This window comes from Pungitius pungitius, chromosome 15 (assembly GCF_949316345.1).
Source record: "Pungitius pungitius chromosome 15, fPunPun2.1, whole genome shotgun sequence".
Taxonomy (NCBI): Eukaryota; Metazoa; Chordata; class Actinopteri; order Perciformes; family Gasterosteidae; genus Pungitius; species Pungitius pungitius.
The window spans coordinates 4,727,472-4,738,582 of NC_084914.1; the positions used below are offsets into that span (position 1 = coordinate 4,727,472).

Sequence of the window (11,111 nt, forward strand, 5' to 3'; positions counted from 1 at the left end):
ACCTTCTGCTCCAGCATGATACATTATTCAGTGTTTTTTTGTTTTCTCGGCCAATCCCGGGGCGGAGTGAGCCGGCGCGAGCCGCGGGGCGGGAGGAATAAAAGCCTGAAAGACGGCGAAGCCTCCGTTGGCCTCCGCTGTTTTGAGCCCGGAGCCTTTAGCGCCGCCGTTAACCTGAAACGAAGAGACAGAGCCGCGGCGCTTGGCTTTTTCGGGTTTTTTTCTTCTTTTGAAAAACTCAGAACTCGCTGGAAAAGTCACGTCCCACCGACACAACAAGGGAGTCGAGAAACACCCCCCGCTGCGGCCCACCTGCGCCGCCATTGTTCTCCGCGGAGGTGTTTTTTTTCTTTGAGAAGCGCGTCACTTCTCCAGAGATGAATCCTGGGAGAAGAGTTCTTTTAAAGAAGTTCACTTTGTCACCGTCAATGCGACACAGGGCCACCGGGCCTCACCGGGTTGCGACCCTCAGTGTTTTGGGATTTGAATTGCCAGCGAACAGTAGTTTTGTACGTTGCATCTTTGTGCACACACAGGTCCCATAAAACACTTCTGGTGTGAATGCATTCGTTGGCAGCCCGTTGAACAGAGTCCTTGTTCTGCCATATTTCACAATCGCGTAACTTTGGCAACTGCTTAAAGTTATTCTCGGCTGCACGTTTCATTCAAACTTTGCATAGAGACGCTAGACAGTAAACGCACACGCACGCACGCACACAGAAAATGTCATTTTTGAGACGACCGCATCGCATCCCGATGAATGACGGACCGCCACCCGGGCCGCCCCCTGATCACTCAAGCAGCGCAGGTAAAGTGTCTTCCTCCAAAACAAGAAGCTGATCAGTGGTCCGTGTCTGCAACCCCCCCCCCCCCCCCCCCCCAACACACACACACACACACACCTCCCCTCTCCTTCAGTGCTCCCAGAGGGGCTGCTGCTCACCGCAGAGTGCCTGCCGCCTAACAGTTGCTGTGACAGAGCCCACCAGCAGATGCAATTTCAGGGAGAGGGCTACTCGGGGGGAGGGGGGGAGGGTGGGCTTCGAGGTTGCAGGGTTCCAACGCAGCAATAACCAGAGCGTCACCGTCACCCCCCCCCCCCCCCCCCTCCCCAAAACCTGACCCGCCTGAATAATTGATGAGGCGGAGAGAGGGTGAGGAGCGTGTGATTGCATCATCGCGGTGGCTGTTGTTGACCTTGAGGAGGAGGAGGAGGAGGAGGAGGAGGAGGAGGCTGTGTTTGTGCTGCAGGTGAGCCGACACTCGTCCAACTAAGCACACTCATGCACACAAAGAGGGCTGTGTGGCTGCGGTGCTAGGGGGGTGAGGTCGGTGGTGGTGGTGGTGGGGGGGGGAGGGGAAGAGGCGGGTATGGGTATTCCCACTGGAAAAGTCCTGAACACAACCTCACCCTCCCCCTCTTATACTGTTTACATGATTAAGACGCGTCTCTGGAGGCGTTGTGGGACAGAGGAACTATACGCTTGCAGTTAGCATCCCTCCCACCTCCCCCCCCCCCCCCTCCCGCCCCGTCTCGTCTCCCCCTGCAAAGTCCCGGAGGGCCAAACAAGCCAGGGACAAATAAGGAGCGGAAGGATGCGAACAGTGAAGGAGCGATAGGCTACGAGGGAAGAGGAGCCTTCTTTTATTGATCCAGGCATCAATGATCTACCGTTTGGCTCAGGGTGCCCCCCCCCCCCCCCCTCGCATGAAGCCCACCAGGCAAAACAAATTGGGACGTTTGTGTCACGTAAATCTGAAACCCCGACTTATGATGAACACACTCTTCTTCTGCTCATTTCTCCCCCCCCCCGACTCCATGTATCTGTTGTGAAGCCAAAAGCTGTCACGGGGGGAATCTAATCATCTTGTCTTGTCAGGGGGGAGGGGGGGGGGATCTAAAGTCTGCTTTGGTGAACTGACAGCTGAGGAAAAATAAAGAGGGGAAGGGGGGCGTAAATAAAGAATATCGCACAGGTAGCTCAAAACCAGACAATCGACGATCCGTCAGCCTTTTCTCAACAACGGGGGGCCGCCGCCACGAACCGGCGTCCTCGGGGGACGGGACAACGACGTGGCGCTTTCTGGTGGCTCATTCCTTTTCGTTGAATTTCATCAATTCACCACCTGGGCTCAACTGTGCCAGTAACTGCAGGGGTTATTACAGCTTCTGTCCTCTGTTCTTCAGGATGTGTGGGTGTGTGTGTGTGTGTGTGTGTGTGTGTGTGTGTGTGTGTGTGTGTGTGTTCAAATATGAAAAGTGCAGTGCAGCGCTTGCTCAAGGTCTGCTTTTGTTGAGCAAAGACACGACAACACACAAGCACACGCTAACGCAAACTCCATTTCCACACACATACAAACCCACTTGACACTTATACATAACGATGTCCCTTTGTGGACCGTTGCCATGCAACATTTCTCTGATTGGGTTAGTTGGGCTCTGGTGCATGTGCACACACACACACACACACAGACACACACACACACACGGTGCCACACCCATCCTCCTCTCCCACGGGACACAGCTGCACTCGCCAAGGCCAGAGAGGGGAGCCGTGCAGCTCAGTCGAGGGTCGCAGCTCACCCCTCCACCGGCTCCTCGGGGGGGGGGGGGGGGGGGGGACTTCATCAGGCGACGTCTGCAGGGTTGCAACTGCGGGTGAAGCTACGTTTTTACGCATTGAGCCGAACGGCTGCAACTTGAAATTGTTTTTTTTGTTGTTTTGTTAATTTTTTTAAAACCACCTTTCGAAGCGATCAATAAGACACACACACACACCGAAGAAGACGCTTCACGTGTAAGTGAGTTGAAATCGGGCCTTTTAACTCCTTCCCGTCCGGATCCGCTGGACCAGATCTGCACAGAAGGCAGCCGTGCTTTGCGTGTCTGTTCCTCAGGTGTCGCCGCCGTCTGGCTGGATTGTCGCTGGCGTAACTTGACATGGCCTCAGCCCGCCGCAGGAGGTTCCACTTCATCTCCTGTGAGTGTGGCTCCAGGCCTGTGTTGGTTTCAGGAGAAGATCTCAACCTGTGGCAATTGGTGAACTTTTGAAAGGCTTTTTTTTTTTTTTTTTTTTTTTGCGACACAAGATTGTCGTCGAGGACGCCGCGGCGGTTTGTTTCATCGTGATGCATCGCCTTCGAGATGGTGTATTTCAAAGATTAGACGTTCATTAGAAAATGTTGTTGTTTTACAAAAATTTATTCATACAAATCTTACAACACGTTCATAACATTGAGAAACGTAAAACCCCATATAAGGACTCCTGTGTGTATAATGATGCAACTTGTACTAAGGTTCACTTTTAAAACACATTGTCTTCAGATAGATAAGAGATTAAAACATTGAAGTAAGGCGTTTGGCGCTTTCAGAAATATCAACAACAGGCATTTTTTCTTTGATGCGAACAACATATCTGTCACGTGTCGAAACTCTTTTCCTCCAATGGGTGATGCACATGGTTAAAACTACTATGTTGGGGCTATTTTCCGATTAAATAGATTACTGACCAATATCAAAATAACCAACAACACCTGATAATCGACGGCAGCAAACTGGTCATTGTTCACGACTCTTGCAGACACTGAACGCCCCGAAGTCATGCACACAGACACGCAAACACACACACACACACACACACACACACACACACACACGTTGCCTGTTCCATCAACATAAACATTCTGTTCTCTTTATATATTTCTACTCAATAAATCATTGGCCATGCTTTAAAAGAAAGCCTAATTCTACCACTACTCTCAGGGCCGACTAAGCTGGGCAATTAAACAGAGTGAAAGGAACTTTCAATGTAAGCTTATGGACTGCAGCATTGTAGGGCCACTTAAAATGCCATCTGTCACTTGTGGCAAATTTCTTTATTTCATTTTTCATTTTTTTAATTTTTTTTTCTCACGTCAAAGCAAGGCACCAAAGCCGTAAAGCTGTTTCCACCTTCACTTGTACGTTCAGTCACCCGTTCACACACACACGCACGCACACACGCACACACACACACACATCGGACGCGCGCTCAAACACTCACACGGGAAACAGTATTCAAACATCTACGTCGCACGCTCGCATTCGCACAAGAGCCTGTTTGGATAAAGTCGAATTTGGAGTAGGAGTGCACTGATAGTTTCTATGGAGGAGGGGGGGTGGTGGGGGGGGGGGGGGGGGGGGGGGTTGGCACAGGCCCCTGATTGGCTTGCAGAGGTGCCTAAAGTCGCATTTGCAGAACATTGAAGAAATTCATAAGATGTCTCCCTAACAAACGGTGGATCCGCCTCCTCTCCTCCGCCTCCTCTCCTCCGTTTCCGGGGCGATAGAGGGGCCCCTTTTCTGTTCATCCTCAACGCCGAAACCAAAGGGGAAGTTTTAACATCTGACATTGGGACTAGTTGACCTCAAAGTTACTTTTGCAGGTGAAGTGAGGCCTCTTGTTCTTCTCTGTATCCAGACAACCTCTCTCAGGCTGTGACCCATCTTCACTTCTCTCTCTCTCTCTCTCTCTCTCACACTTGTTGTCTCTTTGTCTCCAGCTCTGTCTTCCTCTCCATGCACACCTCTCTCTCTCTCTCTCACACACCCAACACTCTGCTCATCTCTTCGTCACATTCTCACTGCACAAACCTCACACGACATCTAACACGGATCATACAAGTCTCAAACAAAGAATCACAGCACTGTCGAATCGGCTATTTTACACGGCGATCTTAGCAGAAAAAGAAAAAAAAAAATCTTTCAAAAACCACAACCAGGACGAAGGCAATCGACAAAAGAAGCGGGGGTCCAGTGTCTCGTCTCATATCCACAATGACAAGCAGCGGGGGAGGTAAAGGATTCAACAAGTCGGTGCAGTACCACTTTGCACCACTTCTAACCCTCCTCGTTCACATTTCCAACACATCCTAAAGGGGAGGGAGGGGAGGGGGGGGTAAAGGGTGCTGAAATAGGCTTAGCACAACCCACCTAGCACAATCCGAAAAAAGGCATGCAGTTTCTAAGCAAAATCAGCAAGGTGTTTGTTTCCACATGCACCAATAAATAAGAAACATAGTTAACTACCCTCCAAACCGTAACGCAGATGCTGCCTTTCCTCTGGTCACAACACAAAGAAATGCTTGGATTTCCTGCCTCTGCTCCGTGCTGCCCAAAGACAGGTCAGCAGCAGAAGCAGCTTCTCACCAAGTCATTTGCGTTGACCGGACACAGACGACATTGAGATGGAAATGTGCACTGTGTGACTTCTATACTGTACATAACACACACACACACACACACACACACACGTAAGGGGGACAGTCTTAACACGGCACGATTTATCTTCCCACAGTAAATTACTTTGAGGCAAGTGAGCAAGCAGTGTTTGCCGCATACGGTCAACAGCAACTCCAGTGCGTTTTTTATTTATTTATTTATTCTTTTTTTTTTTTTTAATCTCTATCAAAGGCAATTGTGCCCTTGCAAAAGCCTGCGATTTAATGTCTGCTTCAAAGGACGGACGGGTTTTTTACCACCGGTTACACGAATGGCCGCCGCGAGTCAATCAGCTTTTCCATCACGTGAGAGGCTGCTCAACAAAGGCCATGTGAATTCCCCCGGAGGGGGCAGCAAGCTACGCGGACCCACAGGGCTCCCATTAAGGGAGCGAGGAGGAGGGTGGGCAAGGGCCACATCTATCATTTAGGATAAGCCCCCCCATATATGCCTCACATCGCATGCTCACTGCTTCTTTGGGCCTGTTTGGAAAAACAAACAACACTAAAAAAATAGAACGTTGGTTACAAAAATAAGTATAACATTCAATACTTTGATTGTCTTTTTAAAATCTATTTATTTTCTGCATATGTAGATGACCTTTAAAGTTTCAAGCGCATAATGTTGAAGGTGCACAATTTTTCTTTTTTTTCTTTTTTTTCTTCTTCTTCTAATTTCTTCTTCTTTTTTTTTTTAGCCATTTTGTTTTGTTTTCAACATCTCAACATGAAAAATAAAATATTGGTCCACAAAGTATAACTGTGCGGCATCAAGTGCTTTTGTACAAAAAGAAAAGAAAAAAAACGATATTATTATTAAAATATTGATTTTAATGGCTTTACTTCATACATAAATACATGTTGAAAGAACACAGGCGCAATCCACTGGTTGGTCAGATATATCTGAATGACTTTGATTTAACGACTGGATGTATATACACAGGAGGGCAGTTTTGGGCGCTTTGGGAAGGCTACAAATAGGCAAGTCGGCGTCCTTTGTTCCTAACTCTCTGTCTGTACCTTCTCCCCAGAACCGCGGCCAGGTATTTCTGCACGGCCATCTGCTTTCTGTAGCGACTGTAGCTGTCGGTGAAGATGCCGTCCGAGTGTCGTTTGGACAGGGGCTCGGACTCTTCCTCCATGCTGTTGTCTTCGCTGAAAGAGAACACAACAACCAAAGGGAATCACATGAGTCGTCGCTGCAAGCCTTCCACTTCCGAGACACATTGCTGCTCATTTAAAATATATATATATATATATATATATTATTTGATCTTGCCGTGATGTAAAGTGGCCTCTGATTATTAATAATTCATTTTGAGGCCTTTAGGGGATTATTTTTTCTTTCTTTTTTTAAAGCGGCGCCAAGCAAAACAGTGGAAAAAACGTGATTTTAAGCGTTTTAAGAAAAGTTATAAATTATTAATATCAGCTCTTACATATTCTGACGCATGTTTTTTTTTTTTTCATCAGAGCGTGGGAAAACCAAATGATTTTTTTTTGTTGGTCTCAGAAAGCTGACCCTCAATCAAGACGCTCCGCCACAACAACAACAACAACAAAACACAAACAAATGCAAAATGACGAGACGAGTTTCTTTTTCTTTTCCATAGAGAGAGAGAGACACACAAAAAAAAATGATATTTGGAAACAAAACACAATTAAATGACAAGACAATGATGCAGCAGCCTCGACTTACATACAAAGTAATGACTGCAGGTGAACGTGAGGTGCCCTTACCCTGCACGAATTGTCATCAGAGAATGCAGATAATGTCTCGCTGTTAACTGACCCAGGATCTCCCTCAAGGCTCTATCTAATTCTTCCTCAGCATGCCTTTCTGGTCTGAGATGATAAAACGCCAAAACACATAGATCGTCAGTGACTAAAAAAAGCGCAGACAAAATGATCAAAAGTAGCCTAAAATGCACCCACCCACACGCGGGGGCCAAAATCTCATCAGCTGCTATTAAATCTTTTTTTTTTCACTCTTTTTTTTAAATTATTTTTTTCCGCACACAGATCACCTCTTGCTTGTGCCCAATTAATCGTGGTTATTAACAGAATTTGAAACCAACATTTTAGGCTACTCGGCGTGAAAATAACACTGAACAAATAACATGTGAAACTCTGGAGGAAAAAAAACAAACAAAGCAAGCAAACATTATCGCGAAGAAGTCATTACGGGGAGGAGTGTGTGTGTGGGGGGGGGGGGGGGGGTAAAAAACATGGAATCCGGCTCGAGGCTCTGGGCGGCGGTGTGAAGGCACATTTACCTCTGCTCCGGCGGGTAGTACAACGTGTACGCGTCGTCGTTTAGGGATGGGGGGCTCCGGATGGCAATCTGATCGCTACCGAAACCCATGTCGGACAACGAATTCCCGTCCTCATCGAAGGCGTCGTTGTCGAGTCTGGAAGAAGAAAAAAAAAGAGAAAGAAAGAGAAAGAAAGAAAGAAAGAAAGACGGAGAGCGTTCATCATCACAAATGTGTTCATGTGCACAAAGTGCGGCTCCGGCGCTGAAAGAATGCCGAAAGGTTTGCGTCCTTCTTTTTTTTTTTCTTCTTCAATATCACCGGGTGGTTAAATACATTCGAGAGCAAACGAAAACAAATTCAACATTTTGAGATGTTCAACCCAGAAAACGAACAATTTAAATAATTGTGTTGTTCTAAACGTGTGCTGCTTCGTTTTTTTTTTTTGGTTCTACGTTTAGTTTATTTATTGCGGGGGGGGGGGGAGGAAATCTGCGTTTAATTCCAACTTGATGCTGCTTCCTTTTAACGTAGGTGGAAGCTTCATTAATAATTTAAGCGTTGAAACAAAGGACGTGAGCAGGATCACACATCACCAAGGCGCGTGGCCAATTTATTTCTTTCTTTTTTTTTATAACGAAAAAGAATGCCGCAATTAGCAGTGAAATATTAGAATCAATAAGAACCACGCCCAAATTATGGATAAGCTTTCCACGGGGCGGGGGGGGGGGAGGGGAGAAAAATAAATAATACATCTTAAATGCATGGAGCCTTCCTATTCGCCTCGCCTCTCCTCTCCTTGGTGACGCCAGTCCGCCGTCATCCCGAAGGCTTTCTGTTGCGTTCACTGCACTCTCGTGTTTAATAAGGGGGAGTTCTGAGAACCGTCCCACGGGGCAGATGCCTCCACGCAATTTCCATTGCGCTCGTCTACGCGGGACTTTCCATTCGCGTGCATTGAAATCACTGCGTTTTCCTTGTTTTTATGCACTTTCAAGTCTGCGGTTTGACATCGCGTGTCTATAGTTTTCTTCCAAGCGATTACCCGTCATTAATGGGCATAAAAGTGGTCGAATCGAAATCTTTAAATGAGATTTTAAAATAAAACCAAAACTACACTGATGACTATGCAAATGTCCTCGTTGGTGTTTGGCATGGAGGAGTCACAAGAACGGACGGTAAATCGGGGTGATCGAAGCGCGTACACCTACCTAATCTTAGGGTAACTTAGTCCGATAGGTGTGCAGAAGACGCTGTAGTGCATTAAGATTCCGTAGACGAGCAAGATTAAAGTCGATTTACTCGAACTGGCCATGCTGTTAGAAAACGAGAAAGCAGACGTTACACGTTAAACAGGTTAGTCACTCGCATGGAAATAACATGATGCCTTTGTTCCTCCTGATATCACATGCTGCGCTACTTCTCCTGTCACAAAACTACACCGCTGGATGGGAGGCAAGCCGGTTTAAAATGTGCAGGACACACTGTCTCAAGCCCATCTCCCACCCCAAAAACAAAAACAAATTTCTGTCTGTTTGATTCATTCCGTTTGCTAAAAGTTTAACTGTGGTACTGGCATGGAATCCTCTGCATGCGGTGCCAAAGAAGTGATACGAAAGAAGAAGAAGAAGAAGAAAACAGCAGATCTCCATGCAGAGTAGGAAGGGGGGGGGGGGAAATAATAATTTCCATTACTTTCTCTTGCTCTCCATCTCAAAGCATTTATCCAAGTGTTTAAAAGACAATCCGCGGATAAAGAACATACCTATAGCAGGAGAGCGGGGAGAGCGCTGTGCTGTGGGATGCGATCCGGGCGCGGCTGTGGTATTGAGTGAGCGTGCGTCTGTGCGCGTGTGAGCCTGTGTGTGTGTGTGTGTGTGTGTGTGTGTGTGTGTGAGGGAGAGAGAGAGAGAGAGAGACGGTCCGTCGTCTCCTTGCGTTCCCCTCAGAACGGCCGAGCTCACCTCCGGACTCAGTTAGCAGGACTCAGCCCGTCGCACAGGTGAACGCAAACTCGGTGGCAAAGTGCGCTGTCCGCCCGTCTGCATGTCGCTGCTCTGAAACTTTAGTGCTGTGCTGTGATTGCCTTGGATTTTTATCCTTATGTGTCCTAAGCCCCCCCCCCCCTCCCCCCACACACACTCCCCCACCCTCACTCCTTCTCCCTCCCTCCTCCCCGCTCCTGTATGTCACATTAAGAATGCTATAGACGTCATCAAGTTTACCTCCCGGAATAAAAAAAAGTACAGTTCCTTCCTCATCGATGCATCCGTCACCCCCCCCCCCCCCCCTCCCTCCCTCTCTCTCTCTCTTCTACCACCACCATCACCATGGAAGTTTGCTTTCAGACTTTTTCCTTACAAAACACCAGAAAAGAAACATATAAATACATGAACTTTACACCGGGTCACGTGACAGCCGATACAAATCGATTGGCCCCCTCACGGCCACCGCGACGGGTCACTTCCCACGCGTCATCAATAAGTCCAATTATTATTTTCATGATTGGGACAAAGCTGGGAAATGATCTTGTTTGTGTGTGGTGGTGTCGTGTGACTGAAAGGATTTGATAGGGGGGGGGGGGGGGGGGTGATCAGACTTCCGCTGACAACGTCCAAGGCCTCTGGGGAGTGAGGAGATGGTGTTAATGGCCGTGCGGTGATGGCGCCGAGGCCTTGCTTTACGCGTTAGATCGTTGCAGTGAGCGAGGCACGTAATGTGATTGGAAGCCGGTGACGCAGGGCGCTTTCGATCTACGTAGTTTTCAAAAAACGGTCCATTGTTTCCCCCTCCCCAATGTTGATCTGAAAACGTCTGTGGCGTTACAACGCGCTGAGTGATACTCTAAAACAAGAAGAATACGGTACATTAGCCGCGTACTATTCACATAACTACACATAACTATGTGTATCTCCATTAATAAATAAAATATACATAAATAAATATTTTTATTTATATATACAAAGCGTATATATGTATTTTCCACCCTGTTGAAACTGAGCAACAAGGCGAATCTCTCTGTCCCTGCTTGTCGATTATATGCTGCACTTAATGTTTGCTTATAAGAAAGTCAATCAAGTATGAACTTGACATTAACAGTCCCCACACGCCGGATACAATTGACGGCGTGTACGTCAGAGTGTGAAGGAAGCAAGTTGTGGGGCTTTGGGTTTGAAGGGTTCTCTTGTGCACGTGGACAAAGTCAAACTGTAATTTGAGTTGAATCACCGACTCAGGTTGCTGCGCCTTTGGATTGAGCTCCGATCAACAGTGATTCAGACCTTAAACTCAACGACCAATGGAAGGGTTGGGCCTCGGTGGAGAGAGAATTACGTCAGAGGCTTGTTTACTCTGACAGGTATGACGAGCTGGGGAGGCAGCCATTGCCTCGGGAGGGGTCTTGGGAGGGTGGGGGGGGGGATTCCCACGGAGAGCACAACTTAAAAGCTCATATGTTTTTTAGAAATGGAGCAGAGTGACGCTCGGCCCGTTGTTTCAGCAGACAGGGACGCAGCTCGGTGGCCAAACGGCGCCACCACGAGGACAAGAAGAGACATCGCCGGGTGAGATGGGAGAGGAGGCCGTTCTCTCCTCTCA

At 47.7% G+C, this 11,111-nt stretch overlaps 1 protein-coding gene across 2 annotated transcripts; it reads right to left on the bottom strand.

Moving 5' to 3' along the window:
* Nucleotides 1-5,368: 5,368 nt before the first annotated feature.
* adcyap1b (adenylate cyclase activating polypeptide 1b) lies at nt 5,369-9,279 on the bottom strand. 2 transcript variants are annotated; one of them, XM_037458990.2, is made up of 5 exons: nt 9,210-9,279; nt 8,726-8,830; nt 7,536-7,670; nt 7,000-7,104; nt 5,369-6,414 (listed from the first exon to the last, which is right to left on the bottom strand). In XM_037458990.2, exons 1-5 carry the CDS (start codon nt 9,275-9,277, stop codon nt 6,231-6,233), a joined length of 597 nt encoding a protein of 198 aa, XP_037314887.1. In that variant the 5' UTR covers nt 9,278-9,279; the 3' UTR covers nt 5,369-6,230. The 2 variants fall into 2 exon arrangements, with proteins under 2 accessions (XP_037314887.1, XP_037314888.1); XM_037458991.2 differs by lacking the exon at nt 7,000-7,104 and having other exon boundaries at nt 9,210-9,274.
* Nucleotides 9,280-11,111: the final 1,832 nt, after the last annotated feature.